Genomic DNA, 15163 nt, shown 5'->3' on the forward strand with positions numbered 1-15163 from the left:
ATTTTATGTCTAAAAATGTGACTGCTGTTACCTTCTTTGTGAGGATTAAATATGTCTTTGTGCACACTAGGATCTCAGTAAATTATAGCTATTAATAATCTATTCCTTTTATTACAATGATCTTTGATATGTAACTCTTCCCAAGTGCAGAATAGCGATGTGATTCAGAAAATGAGAGCCCATGATCTTGAGTGAGACTTTCTAGAAAAGAATTTTGGTCAACTGGCTTACTATCTGTATAATCTTAACAGTTTTTAATCTCTCTTAGCTGCAGATACCTCCCCTCTACAGCAGGAGTAGTAAGTATTTTCTGCATTGCAAGACTATTGAGTGATTTAAATGATATAATGCATGTAATTTTCTAGTGTGGTTCTTGTGTCATACAGTGGACACTTGATAAATGTGAGCTTTTGTTCTTAGTATCACAGTAAATCTGACTTGCATGGCCATCGTTGATCAATACTCACCTTAAACTGGGGCAGCCATCAAAGATGGAATTCTGATCATTATAAACACGACAGGTCTGTTACTTCTTTTGACTGCCATGAAGCACTTCTAATTAATGACAATCCCTATAGCTCCTCTTTCAGATACCACCTGCCAGGTGGATTCTTCCAAGGAGAGGGAAAAGAATCTAGACTACATAGATAAGAGAGAGAAACAAAAATCACAAAACCATTAAAATAAAATACAAAGCATGTGTAAGAGTGTATACATGCTCTTAAGACGTGTTGTATTAAAAATCAGCACAGTTAATTGTAAAAAAAAAAAAAAGTATTAATAGATTTGATTTAAAATATCCAAAGCTTCTATAAATAAAATCATCCCTAAAAAATTAAAAGGCAAATTTAAGATGAAAATAAATGTTTATATTCTCCATGACAGAAAAAAATGATTGGTGTTATTAATGCCTAAAGAATGCAGTTAATTAATGAGAGAAAAAAATCATTGAGGACCAATTTAGTCTGGGGAGGTGGGTAGAAAAGGCTTCTCTGAAATATAGCTATTTGAACTGCAAGAGGAAGGATGGGCAATTGTTAATCAGAGGAAATAAGGAAAGGGCCAGTTTTGAGGCTGAAAGAACAGAATTCATGGGTGCCCTGTGGTTCAGTGAGGCTGGTAATGAAAGGGATTTGAGATGCCACTGAAATGGAGAACAAAGGGTGAGGGTCAAGAGGACTGTTTGTGAGGCCCATATATCAAGCACCCTGAACTATTCCTCGAAGTGCTTTTCATGTTGGTAATTTTTATGTTTATTTGTGGGTCAGACATCGTGACTCTTGCTCACCATTGCCTTTCAGGGACTTACAAAGTGCCTGGCATAGAGTCAGTGCTCAACACATGCCAATGTTAGATGTATAATAAAGTTTGAGAGCAAAAGCATCAACTATAACACAAAAAAAGAAATCTTCAAGTGCATCATATGCCTGAATATAGACACAAAACAGATGAGTAAAATTAAAATTAAAATTATTTTCAAAGAATACTATATCATAAACAAGTAGTTCCTATTCTAAGCTTGAAAAGCTGATTCAGTACTAGGATGTTTGCTAACGTAACTCACAAAAAATAGATCAATGAAGAGGAATCATACCCACAATCACAATAGAAAACGTAACAGCCAGGACAGAGCTTCTCACTAAGTGAGGAAACTAAGGAGAATTTCCTAACCCAGTAAAGAACAGTTGTTTTAAAACTGCAGCCAACAGGATATCCCACACTAAAATATTTTAGTTAAATTCGTGAACAAGCCAAGGCAGTCTGCTCCAACATCAATCACTCGATAGTCTCCTGAGCATTTAAAGAGATTGGTAAGATGAGAAAAGGAAATTAGCCTGAGTAGTGAATGTCTGAAACAATTACATTATTTGTAGATAATATTTTGAACACTAAACAACCACCACAATAACGATATAAAACTATGAAGTGCTATGAGTAAGACAACTCTACTGCAGAAGTAGTCAGGAAATGCAATAGAAAAACCCAATAACACGAAGCACAAAATAGACAATACCTTATGCATAATAAATCTCGAGTAGTTAATGAATAAATAATTGGACACAGAATATCTAAGAAGAGCCGACAATTATAAGAAAGAGTCAAGAAGAGGTGGAGATTCTCCAGAAAATAACTTTTATTGGAGAGAGGCTCTAGATTTGAAAAAGAGACAGAAGAAAACAGAACAAGAGCTGAAAAGGACTGGTTTAAGGGGAAACGAAAGTACCTTAAAATTACAGAGACTTCACCTTCACAGACTAAGTAGGTATGAGACTGCCTCATTATTCTAGAGGTAAAGCCCAGTACCCACTTCCTCTCCTCTTTATCTTCTTACTCTGCCAGCCCACACTGGGTCACAATGACACTCTCTAATGATTATCACTGAAGCTCTCTGTTCTCTGAGGTCTGTCCCAGGGAAGTCCATTTGTGTTTTCACTTGGCTAGGATCAAAGAATTGTAGGAAACGGGTAACAGAAATGTTATCATCTCAAGGGTTGAATACTCAGAACTCCTTATTAAATAAATTGTTCTATTAACTTTCCTCTCTGCAAACAACCAGCTCCCTTGGGGGACAAAGATAATAGAATGGAAAATTTTCAGCTGATGTGTCTGTGTAGGCAACAGTGATGGAAGAAGGTATTTTCTCCAAGGAGAACTTCTTCTTTCTTTGGTTAAATTTAAAAGTGACAAGGTGTCTCCTAAAGATTGTTTTGTTTCCTCAGGAATCAAACCCAGGAACCAAATTTCTGTGATGTTCTTGTCTTAAAGAATCTGAGATTTCAAGGATCACTTGGTGTCCATAGTGTCATGCAGGCGAAGAGGTCTTTTGCGAAGAAAAGCAGAGTGGTTAATGGTTTCGGTTCCTTGAAAGGACTAACCAAATGAGGACTGAAAAATATCCCTTGATATTTGCTGGTGACATGGAAGCCTTTGTTGATATGAGGGGAGCTCCATTTACTACCTCTGAATTGAAGGGTAGGGACAGAAATAATTTAGCTGAAGTGGGTGGAAGAGTGAGTATTGGGGAAATATAGGTTGCAAACGTAAGTCAGAGAAGGGGAGGGCACGGGTAAAACGTAGCCTAAAGGAAGCATGGAGTATGGGAGAGTTTTTTGGTTTTGTTTTTTTAGTTTAATAGACGATATGGGAACACATTTATTTTCAAGGAGAATGATCGTATTTAGTGCAGGCATTAGAATACACAGGAAGTCTGGCTACATAATTCACAGGAGAAAGTTTACACTCTCAATCAAGATAATAATAATGTGCTGGATTTCCAGTTTATAGAATTCATGGTTCTAGAAATCAAGGATTGGAAGTAGAAGCAGGCCCTTGGAGAGATTCACATTGTGTCTTGTGCGGTTGAGCCCATCCTGGGTGAGGACCACGTGAAGGGAGGGCTCTGAGGTACAAAGAGGGCATTAAAGGGAGTAGGCCCTGATTTGACACGGGCCTTTGAGGGGCCTCTAAGGTAGGCCTGGACCCTCCACTTGTGTCAGCAGGGCCCTCAGTCCTCACATTGAGCAGGGTCAGGAAGTGAAGTAAGGAGGTGTCTGTGGGGTGTTTTTATCCACTGTGCTTCCCTCTTTAGAAGCTTCCAAAGTAACTTTTGTGACTTTTCTCCAGAATGAATAGAATTTATTCTAGAGGCCAGACAGAGGCCACCAATTCTCAGGGACCTGGAGATACCCAAGTGTTCTGGTGAGCACTGGGAGGAAAATGGTTCAAAGGGCCTTTTCTTGGGATTTCTGGTCAAGATGGTGGACGAGGTAAAAGCTGTGCTTGCCTCCTCTCATGACCACATCAAAATTACAACTAACCTTTGGAACAACCATCACTGAAAATCTCCTGAAGTCTAACTGAACCTAAAACTAAGGACATACAGAAGAAGCCACCTTAAGACTGGTAGAAGAGGCAAAGAAGTGGAATGGGCTTGTCCTACACCTGCATGTGACCATTAAAAATCAGGAGGGATATCTCGGTTGTAGAGGTCCCCTCCAGAGGAGCAAGACATCCCAGCTCCAAACCAGGCTTCCCACCCCAGGGTCCCAGTGCCAGGGAGGAAAGTTCCCATAACTTCTGGCTGAGAAAACCAGCAGAGATTGTGGCTGAGTGAGACAAGGGCTGCTGGAGTCTCAGGCACTTCTCTTAAAGAGCCCGTGCACAGACTTACTTGCTGACGGATCCACTTGTTTTGAGCTCCAGTGCTGGGGCAGCAGCTTGAAATGTGCCCGGGACAAACAGGAAGAAACATAATTGTCTGGCTTTGGTGTAAGGCTAGACAAGCAGCTTTCTCCCAGATGGAAGAGCTAGCAGAAGCCATTGTTTCTTTGTTTGAGCTTCCCTACCTCCCACCTGCATGTGGACACCATATCTGAGTCTCCCTCAAACTGGCTAACACTATTTGTTCACCTTGCCCTGGTGATTCCCTGAGACCCCACCCCACCCAACTTGCAGACCCACCCAAGCCACTTCCAGTGTACAAGTCTATAGTACATATATTGCATTATGTGTTCACCACCCAAAGTCAAATCGCCTTTCCTCACCATAAATTTAACCAACTCTACCCTCTCTCCTACCTTCTCCCCTCCCCCCTTACCCTCTGGTAACCAGTAAACTGTTGTCTATATCTATGAGTTTTTGCTTGTTTGTCTTGTTCATTGTTGCTTTCAGTTTTATATGCCACATATGAGTGAAGTCATGTGGTTCTTGACTTTTTCTGTCTGACTTATTGCGCTTAACATGATAATCTCAAGAACCATCCATGTTGGTGCAAATGGCAGTATTTCATCTTTTCTTATGGCTGAGTAATATTCTGTTGTGTATAAGAACCACATCTTCTTTATCCAATCATCTATTGAAGGACACTTTGGTTGTTTCTGTCTTGGCCACTGTGAATAATGTTGCAATGAACATCGGAATATATATATCTTTATGGATATATGTTTTAGATTTTGGGGGTAAATACCCAAGAAAAGGATTGCTGGGTCATACGGTAATTCTGTTTTTAATTTTTTTGAGGAACATCCACACTGTTTACCATAGTGACTGTACCATTTTATATTCCCACCAGCAGTGTATGAGGTTTCCTTTTCCTCCACAACCCCTCTAACACTTATTATTACTTGTCTTGTTGATAATAGCCATTCTAACAGATATGAGGTGGTAGCTCATTGTGGTTTTGATTTGCACTTCCCCAATAGCTAGTGAAATGAAGCATCTTTTCATATACCTGTTGGCCATTTGTATTTCTTCTTGGGAGAAATGTCTGTTCAGGTCCTCTGCCCATTTTTTAATTGGATTTTTGTGTGTGTTGTTGAGTTGTATAAGTTCTTTACATATTTTGGATATTAGCCCCTAATCGGAGATGTTGTTTGCAAAAAGCTCTACCCATTTTGTTGGTTGCCTTTTTCCTTTTTAAAGGTTTATTTGCTGTGCAGAAACTTTTTAGGTTGATATAGTCCCATTCATTTATTGTTGCTTTTATTCCCTTGCTTTTGAGGTCAAATTCATAAAATCCTCTTTACGACCAAGATCCATAGGTTTATTACCTATGTTTTCTTCTATGCAACTTGTTGAAGGTCTTATATTTAGGTCTTTGATCCATTTTGAGTTAATTTTGGTGTATAGTGACAGATAGCAGTCTAGTTTCACTTTTTTGCACATAGCTTTCTAATTTGCCCAGCACCATTTATTGAAGAGGCTTTCTTTTCTCTATTGTATGCTTTTGGCTCCTTTGTCAAAAAATATTTGTCCAGGGGTGGCCAGTTAGCTCAATTGGTTAGAGTGTGGTGCTGGTAGAACCAAGGTTGCCAGTTCAATCCCTGCATGGGCGACTGTGAGCTGCGCCCTCCTTAATAAAAAGAAAAATACACACACACACATATATATGTATATATAGATATATACGTGTGTGTGTGTGTGTGTGTGTGTGTGTGTGTGTGTATTTTTTTGGTCCTCAATTCTGTTCCATTGGTTTGTGTGTCTGTTTTTCTGCCAATACCATGCTGTTTTGATTATTGTTGCTTTGTAGTATATTTTGAAGTCAGGGATTATGATACCTCCAGCCTTTTTTTTCAGGATTGCTTTGGCTGTTTGGGGTCTTTCGTGATTCAATATAAATCTATGTTTTTGTCATATTTCTTTAAAAAATGCCATTGGTATTTTGATGGGGATTGCATTAAATTTGTATATTGCCCTGAGTAACATGGCCATTTTAACTGTGTTGATTCTTCCAGTCCATGAACAAGGAATACATTCTTTGTGCCTTCAACTTCTTTGTGTCTTGTAGTTTTCAGTATATGTCCTTCACATCCTTTGTTAAGTTTATTCCTAGGTATTTTATTGTTTTATTGGAATTGCAAAAGAAGGTATTTCGTTTGTTTGTTTGTTTGTTTTTCATTTATTTTTCGGCATTTAATTGTTAGTATATAGGAATACAATGGATTTTTGTACAATGATTTTGTATCCTGCAACTTGGCTGCATTTATTGTTTCCAATATTTTTTTGTAGAGTCTTTAGGGTTTTCTATATTAAGAATCATGTCATCTGCAAAAAATGACAATTTGACTTCTTCATTCCCAATTTGGATGCCTTTTATTTCTTTTTTTTTTTTCCTGATTGCCCTGGCAACGACTTCCAATATGTTAAATAACAGTGATAAGAGGGAGCATCCTTGTCTTGTTGTTGTTGCTGATCATAGAGGAAAAGTTTTCAGTTTTTCACACTAAGTATGATAGTAGCTGAGGGTTTGTCATATATGGCCTTTATTATGTTGAGGTAGTTTCCTTCTATTTTATTAAGTGTTTTAATCATAAATGGATGTTCTATCTTGTCAAATGCTTTTTCTGCATCTGTTGATATGATTGTATGATTTTTATCCTTTATTTTGTTAATGTGATGTACCACATTGATCGATTTGCATATGTTGAACCATCCTTGCACCCCTGAAATGAACCCCACTTGATTGTGATGTATACTTTTAACTTATTGTTGTAGTCGATTTGCTAGTATTTTGTTTAGGATTTTGTGTCTATATTCATCAGAGATATTGGTCTGTAATTTTCTTTTTGTGTGTTATCCTTATAAGGTTTTGGTATCAGTGTAATGTTGGCCTCATAAAATGAGGTACTAAGTATTGCCTCATCTTCAATTTTTTGAAAGAGTTTGAGAAGGAAAGGTATTAAATCATCTTTGAATGTTTGGTAGAATTCACTAGTAAGCCATCTGGTCCTGGACGTTTGCTTTTGGGAAGGTTTTGGATGATTGTTTCAATTACCTTGCTGTTTGGTTGATCTATTTAGATATTCCAGTTCTTCGTAATTCAGTTTAAGAAGCTTATATATTTCTAATAACTTGTCCATTTCTTCTAGATTATTGAATTTGGTGGCATATAGTCTTTCATAGAATTATTGTATGATCCATTGTATTTCTGTGGTATCTGTTGTAATTTCTCTTCTTTCATCCTCAGATGCAGGGTTAAGTACAGTGACTGGCATATATGAGATCTTTGGTAAAGAAAAAAAGCAAACAATTTATTTAATGAATGCTTTATTTGCCCCCTTTCCTTCTTATTTAATATACTATATGGTACATTAAAATCTAATTGAGAAGTCTAGAAATGTTGGGAAAATGATCAAGTCACTTAAGTTATGTTTGTCATATCCTCATTTGCTATTTCCAGATCCACAATTCTGTAAACCATTCCAGTAATTTCAATTGGCAGAGAGTTATTTTGTACCTTCTCTAAGTAATAATTTATTTGCTTGATTCACATGCACAGGCTAGCTAATACTTCTGATATGACAATGATCCTGATATTGAGAGCATCTTACTTCCTTTATCATTTTCTAGAAGGACAAAGAAAGATTATCTCTCAAGTTCACTGTCTGCAAGGATTTTTTTTTTTAATGACATTCTAGACCACCTCATGGAAATAGAAGCAATTGGCTAGGACTCCAAAATTTGCATGAAGCCCTAACATATTTTAAATCTACCTTGTTTACTGAAAAGAGAACCCCAAGAAAAACATGTAAATTCTAAAGCCATTCCTGGGCCTTTATAACTTCAAATTTTAGAGAATTCCCACCATGAGGACCTTATGTTTTCATGTTTTCCATGTGCAAGTTTCCATGCTGGACTCAAGTTAGAATTCCTTATATTTTTAAGAATCACTTCTATCTCTGATACTTATAGTGAAGAAATCCAAGAGCTTCTGGTGAGCAATGAGGGGATCAGCTGATCATATAAGGCTCAATTACACACTATGTGATGACAAAGGAAAAATATTCATTGAATCAGTGCTCTCCGGTCCAGATCAAAGACCATCACTTCACTGAGAGATGCTGGCTTATACTATCATATGGAGATTGTAAATGTGTGGCCATAGTGTATATAAACATTATGATATTAGGGAAAATAGAGACCAAGGAAATTTGGCACAAATAGAAAAAATGTTTTCTTGATCTCAATTCACTATTATTATGGAGAACATGTAAACAATGAACTCAAGATCTGAATTAAGTGAATGAATCCTTGACTAATAAATCCTCTGCTAATGGTAAGGAATCTTAGGAAATCTAAAACTCACTTTGCCTGGGTATGAATTCATTTTGGCTGCCTTTCTTGTTACAATTATGGAAGACTAATAGTATTTCCCATTTTCCTAGCCTTTTCAAGGAGGAAAGAACATAGTGTCAATTCCCATACAAACAGAATTATAAAAGAGCACATTTTTGCGCAATGAAACATAATGTTTTCACCCTTTTTTGTAGTGGGATGCCACTATGATTGTTTCATTGAATCCAATAGTGAATACTTTTGGTACTTAGCTAATTAACTCTCTCCAATAAGAAATCTGACTTCAACTCAATAACAAATATATAAGATTTCTAGTTATACAGCTTTTAAAATTAATGTTGAATTTCTTCAGCCCAATTGTTACTGTTTTCAAGGTTGTCACAGGGAGCTCTTTCTGCTTTGTAGTTCCTAGAGTTCATCATTCCTTCTTACAATTGTTCATTGCATTCAAACCCCTACGACGCATTGTATTTTTTCCAGTCACTAGGGATAGAGCAGTGAACAGTGACACTTTCCATTTTAATGTTGGCCAACAGTTACTAAGGTTTTAGTCCACCAATTAGCTGTCTACAGCTTTAGGTGTACAGTGAAGTAAAGCCAAATCAATGAGTTGTTATTAAACACTTACAGTTTCTGTGGCAAATTCCCAGGATTATTCCAGTTTAAAAGTTCTGGCAAATCTGGGGGTAGATGAAACAGGTATTGCTGTCACTCTGCCCTTGGTAGTTTCACTATTTTACAGAACCTACCAGGAATATTCAGCATCTGAGAAAGGATCCAGATCTTCCATTCCCTGGGAAATGTTGAAACCTATATGATCTCAGCTCCTATATAGACTGCAACCTAGGGATCTCTAACACCCTAAGAACAAATGGAGCAAGAAGTGGTACATTCCCTTTGTTAAAAGCAATAATAAACTGGCACAGATTTGACCACTAGAGGACAAGGACATTGACATATTCATGACAGTATAAAACTTATATCACATAAGGCTAAGAAGGCCTTTCAAACTTGTAGCAAAAGTCCATTTTCCTCTCTAGTACATAAAAGAAACTTTTGTTTAATTGCAAACAAGTATACACATAACATTCTTCTCTAAAATGTCTATGTTGAGAAATTCTGGAAGTTCAGGTACATTCTTTTTTTTTTTTTTAATTTTATTTTATTAAATTTATTGGGGTGACAATTGTTAGTAAAATTACATAGATTTCAGGTGTACAATTCTGTATTACATCATCTATAAATCCCATTGTGTGTTCATCACCCAGAGTCAGTTCTCCTTCCATCACCATATATTCGATCCCCCTTACCCTCATCTCCCACCCACCACCCCCCACCCCCCACCACCCTTACCCTCTGGCAACCACCAAACCATTGTCTGTGTCTATGAGTTTCTGTTTCTCATTTGTTTGTCTTGTTCTTTTGTTGCTTTTGGTTTATATACCACATATCAGTGAAATCACATGGTTCTCTGCTTTTTCTGTCTGACTTATTTCGCTCAGCATTACACTCTCAAGATCCATCCATGTTGTCACAAATGTTCCTATATCATCTTTTCTTATCGGGTACATTCTTGACCTTAAGGGATCACATCAGAAATACCAACATCCACAATCTCCCACCAAAAAAAAAAAAAAAAAAAGACAATAGGATCCATATCAGAAGTCTGTAAACCTTTGCTATAAAAGCTCACAGTGTAACTATTTTAGGCTTTGCAAGCAGCAGGGTTTCTGTCACATTACTCATCTCTGCCTTTGGAGAGTGAAAGCAGCCATAGACAGTGTTTGGAAATAAACACGTCTGTGACATGCCTATGACATGCTGTGACATGCCTGTGACATGCTGTGACGTGCCTGTGACAGGAAGCTGGCCTCGTCTGGATCACAGGCCATAGTTCACCAACCCCTGATCTAAGTACGTCTGTATTCTGAGTAAAGGTAACATTGTCATATTTAATTCGGTTCTCACTTCTATTTTATGTCCTATCACATAATGAAATAAACATAAGCATGTACCTTAAATAGTGAAGGAAATACAATTTTCCGTGTATCACCAGATATGATTTATAGTAAAGGATATCCTCAGAAACCTCATGTTTACCCATTCAAGTGCTGTTAGTTTCTACATTGATAAACTTTTGACCCTTTTTCTATATTGTAGATCATTAGCCCTTGCCTTATATTATACTAAGTTCAATTGAATTTTTTCTTACTGTTTTTGCCAGAGATATTCTTTTTTTTTAGCTTAAAAAAAGGTCTTATTGGTCAGTTGGGTAAGTGTGTAGAGATATTTTTAGGAGGCATATACTCTACATCAGTTGGCCTCAGTCTGCAAGGATTTTCCGTTTGATGTTGTCATCACCACCACCTTTGATACCAGCTATCCACAGCAATGTGTCTCTAGTACCCCCTTTTCTTATGTCCGTACTTCCTCCCACTGTAGCCCCACGAATGCAATCTGCTCTCTACTGAAGAACTAAATTCTGATTGAAAGACCCAGATAACCTAGTTTCTGGTATCAAATAAGTCATCATAAAGCCAAAATTAAGTCCCTGGCTCTTTGAAGGAGGGCTGCATGTCTCTTCTGGGGGCATAAACTTTATAAATGCTATTTTCCATAATACGCAAAAGTTTGGGTTTTGGCTAGGTTCCAAAACATTTAGGTTACTGGTAGTCTGATTAATAGGGAAATAAGATATTTTCCTAGTGTGCTAATACCTCTTTATTTTCCAACTTGTTCATTTGGTAAAACTAATATATTGTTTTCCTTTACTGATTTTGCTACTTAAAATTTACTCCATATCTTGCTTATTTTTGACCAATTTTGTTTTGCACAATGGATCTCAACCCCAGTACACATAAGAATCATCTAGGGAAGCATTTGAAAAATGCAAAAACCTAGATCCCATCCTGTAGAGTTTTCTAGTTATTTGGTTTGGGAGCCAGAGGACAGGCATTAGTCATTTTCTGTTTTGTTTTTTATTTTAAGATTCCCTGGTGATTCTCAAGTTAATCAAGGCCTAAGAACCACTGGTTTTCTATATCCCGTTTCTTTTAGGAGTCTGTATAAAGGATTAAATATGGAGTAGTTCGCATTGATACTCCTATTTGTGGCATAGAAATTTCACACATAATAGATAAAAGGTAATCTAAGAACTCTCTCTTTTTGAACAATTCCCTGCAAGTTTATCTAAGTGGCTGCATTTCAACATATATCCTTTTGGGGGATGATCTCATCATGTGGAAAATGTAGTAAGGTTTGAGCCATCAGTGTTGAGATCTTTTATTTCCTTTTCTTTCTGAGACTACTGTGTCTTAAATAACTGTTTCTGATAACTGTGAAGCCATGTGAATGTTATTGTTTTTCTCTTGTTCGTAGCACCAGAAGAACAGTCCACGATCCGCTCCAGCCTGAAGGCTCCACCACCAAGGTCAGCCAGAAGGGTGTTCAGGCAGCACCCCTATGGTAGATATTGAAGGTCCTCCCCACTGTGACCTCACCTCAAAGACAATTCATAGCCTGTGGTCTTTACATAAACAGCAACAATACAAGTAATCGTCCTTTTTTTTTCCCTCTTCTAGGGATAACTGTTCATGATTACTCCCATATATTTCTTGTATTTCCCCTATACTGTTGGTGCAACATTGACACTAGTATTATTTTACAAAATGGACTAAAAGAGACATTGGCAAGCATGGTCTATAAATCACTCAGTAGGATGATATTCTCTTGTTTGTTTTTCATTGTTGTGTGTAATTTTTTTTCCTTTTTTTTTTTAAAGGAAGAGCATGAATCTGTTAACAGATTTTGAGTCTCAGTCAACTAGCAAAAACTTTGTTTAGGGTTGCTAAAAGACTGTAATATGATTTTTTTTGAACTAGCTGATAATAAAAGTGTAGATAAGATGTTTTAACCTGTCTTTTAATATTTGTGAGTTAGATAAAGATGTACGATACTAGGTTTGCAAATTTAATTTTAAATGGTGTTTTAATGGGGTTGAAAATAAGCAGCTACTGTATGTATGTAGCTAACTGAATTTGTTCAGTGTTTTAACCTATATTTGTTAAAAAAAGGAAACACACACACACACACACACACACACACAAAGTTCCATGCGTAAGCTTCTCTAAATAGGAAACCACAATTTGTCAAATATGTTTGCCATAATTTGTCAATAAAGCTGAAAACTTTTGTAAAAACTAAATTTGGAATTACTTGTTTTCTAGCTTTAAATACCTGCTTTATTTCTTCTTCAAGAGATGCCGAAAATGTTTTCTATTTAAAAATTACAAAAATGAACCCAAGCCTGTTTTAAGATATTTTTGTAATACCTAAAAAATGTATTAATAACTTATGGTTGTTAAATAATTTAAAAGTTAACAAACTAAACTGTTACGTGAATCATGGTTAGTAAACACTAATGTATAATATGTTAATGGAAAAATGGGTTTAGAATAATAAATGGCTTTTAAACTATCCTCTAAGCTTTATCTTGCTAAACACAAATTCTGATTGACTTGTTTGCATTAGCATGTCTCTCGTGAGAAAGAGTAATGAGTATAAAGAGGTAAGGTTACCACTTACCCCTGTCTAAATGCCTAGTTCTTCAACCTTTGAGTTTCCCCGCACATTAAATATCCCATCCAACATGTAAGCATTGCGTAGATTCACTTTATTGTTTTCACTCAAAGGAGTGCGTGGACTTCATTTGCGTAGTTTATAACAATTTGTTTTGACAAACAAATCATCAGTGTCACTGGCCAGTTGTTGCTATTCAACCTCAAAAATTTTATTTGTGGTTTTCAGTACTAAAGATCACTGCCCTTGAAAGCAGTTTAGAGGGCTGATATTTGTTTTGAGACTATCAGACTTGATGGCTTCTGATTGTTAAGGAAATATGTGGCAGGACTCAAAGGATGACTAAACGTAAAACAGGTAACACTAATAGTATCTCTGTAATTTTGCCTCTGCAGCAGTAATGTTAAATATTCTCAGTTATTAAGTTCCTGATAGTTAAAAAAGTAAACCTACAAAAACATAACAAATAGGTCTATAGGTTATTAAAACCACTAATTAACATTAACTAGGGACACCAAAATTATTTTACAATATATAACCCTCAAGATAATAAACAGAACTAAAATTAACAATAATAGTAATGCAACTCTTGCTAACATCAAACGTAAGCTAAATATTGATGGGGGGAAAAAGAAAGTGAAAGACTGGATGGTAGGGATGAATGTCAAAATTGTTAATCTTTTAAATACAGTTGTTTTGTTTATGGTGGCTTTTGTCGCTGTGATTGGTTTACTTTTTTGCTGCGAACCAGCTTAGGGATATTGCTGTTCAGTTTTTACAGCTGAAGTTGCATGCTAATAGTTTTATGAAATATGTGTGTCTGTCATCAGTTAAAATTGTAAATATTTGCCTTTCACAAAATGCTATTGAGTTATATTTCTTTTTTTTTTATTCTTTCTCACTATTTCAGGTACACAGAAGCAAAGAGCACGTAATTGAATAGCAGAAGTGATGGGCTAAGGAGGATAAAGGTAAGTGTATTTTTTATTTTCTCTGAAATAGATAATCTTTACCAAAATGAACCCATGGCAGTGAGCTACAACACCAAATGCCACACTTGTTGAAATACTGAAAGGTTTAGATTGTTATCAAGGAACTGAGTTATTTTTATCTTCTTTGAAATAACGTGATCTGACTTGGTATTCACCTGGCAAGGCTTTCTGAGCTTATTCAGAAGCTTGTCAAGTGAAACATGAATTAGTAGTTAATATCCAGCCCTTTTCTTTGCTATGAACTACTACATATCTCCTTAACTATACAAAGAAAGAATATTAAAAACTTTTGCTCTGCAGATATAAGGAAATCACAATTGTTGGCTGAGATGGAGGGATGGGAAAGGAGAACCCATAACCAACCACTCACCTTCCCCTTGTCACCTACCCCTTGTTAATGTTTATTAACATTAACGTTTACTTAGTCAAATAAAGTAACTAAACTTACCATTATTTTCCCTCTTTATCCCACTGGATTTATCAATAAACTCCTTGTTTCTCATCTGCCATTCTATTAGATTCAGCAAATACTTACTGAACACAAAGCACTATTGGAAATTGAGAGACGATTTCTGTACACAAGGCGTTGAAAACTTTAGCCACTGAAAACAATGCAAAGGCGGTTACAAAATCCACAGATTGACCTGACATGCAGAGAATTGAAATGACTTTGCCATGATATTTGAAACAGGGTAAAACCCAAGTCTTCTCCTTCTGAGCCGGGTGCTCTTTCTACTACACAAATATCCAAATATCCACAACTCAGTGTAGCCTTAAAAAAGTGCCACAGGGGAGGTAGGAGAGATTCCTTAGGAGCAGAAGTAAGGCAGAGACTGAGGGAACCGTGGGATGAAAGGGAGAGCCTGTTCGTTGATGAGAAAGCGAGTGCCACTTGGTGAAGGGAACAGGATGCATCAATTTGTGCAAGGGTCCCGAAAGTTCAGGAAGAGTTTGAAAGGAATGGAGGTCAATGGACCCTGACGGCCAGATTCATGAAGGCACAGAGCGGAAGCCAC

General features: G+C 36.7%; 1 protein-coding gene across 13 annotated transcripts in view; it reads left to right on the top strand.

The window, feature by feature from the left end:
• LOC109456203 (uncharacterized) overlaps window positions 1-15163 on the top strand; it is a 366695-nt gene that overhangs the window by 333625 nt on the left and 17907 nt on the right. For 9 of the 13 annotated variants that reach the window (XR_016019022.1, XR_016019025.1, XR_016019027.1 and 6 more), the window contains 2 exons: window positions 11956-12128; window positions 14066-14126. Coding sequence is in view for 2 of the 13 variants with exons in the window: in XM_088792480.1 (XP_088648606.1) it covers window positions 11956-12007; window positions 14066-14090 (77 nt within the window). In the remaining 11 variants the exon portion in view is untranslated. Of the gene's footprint in view, window positions 1-268; window positions 3093-11955; window positions 12129-14065; window positions 14127-15163 lie in introns of those variants that run through there. The other 4 variants (XR_016019024.1, XR_016019023.1, XM_088792480.1 and 1 more) reach the window with 2 other exon arrangements.

This window comes from Rhinolophus sinicus, chromosome 15 (assembly GCF_057876585.1).
Source record: "Rhinolophus sinicus isolate RSI-liver-muscle chromosome 15, RSI-T2T, whole genome shotgun sequence".
In the NCBI taxonomy this organism is placed as follows: domain Eukaryota; kingdom Metazoa; phylum Chordata; class Mammalia; order Chiroptera; family Rhinolophidae; genus Rhinolophus; species Rhinolophus sinicus.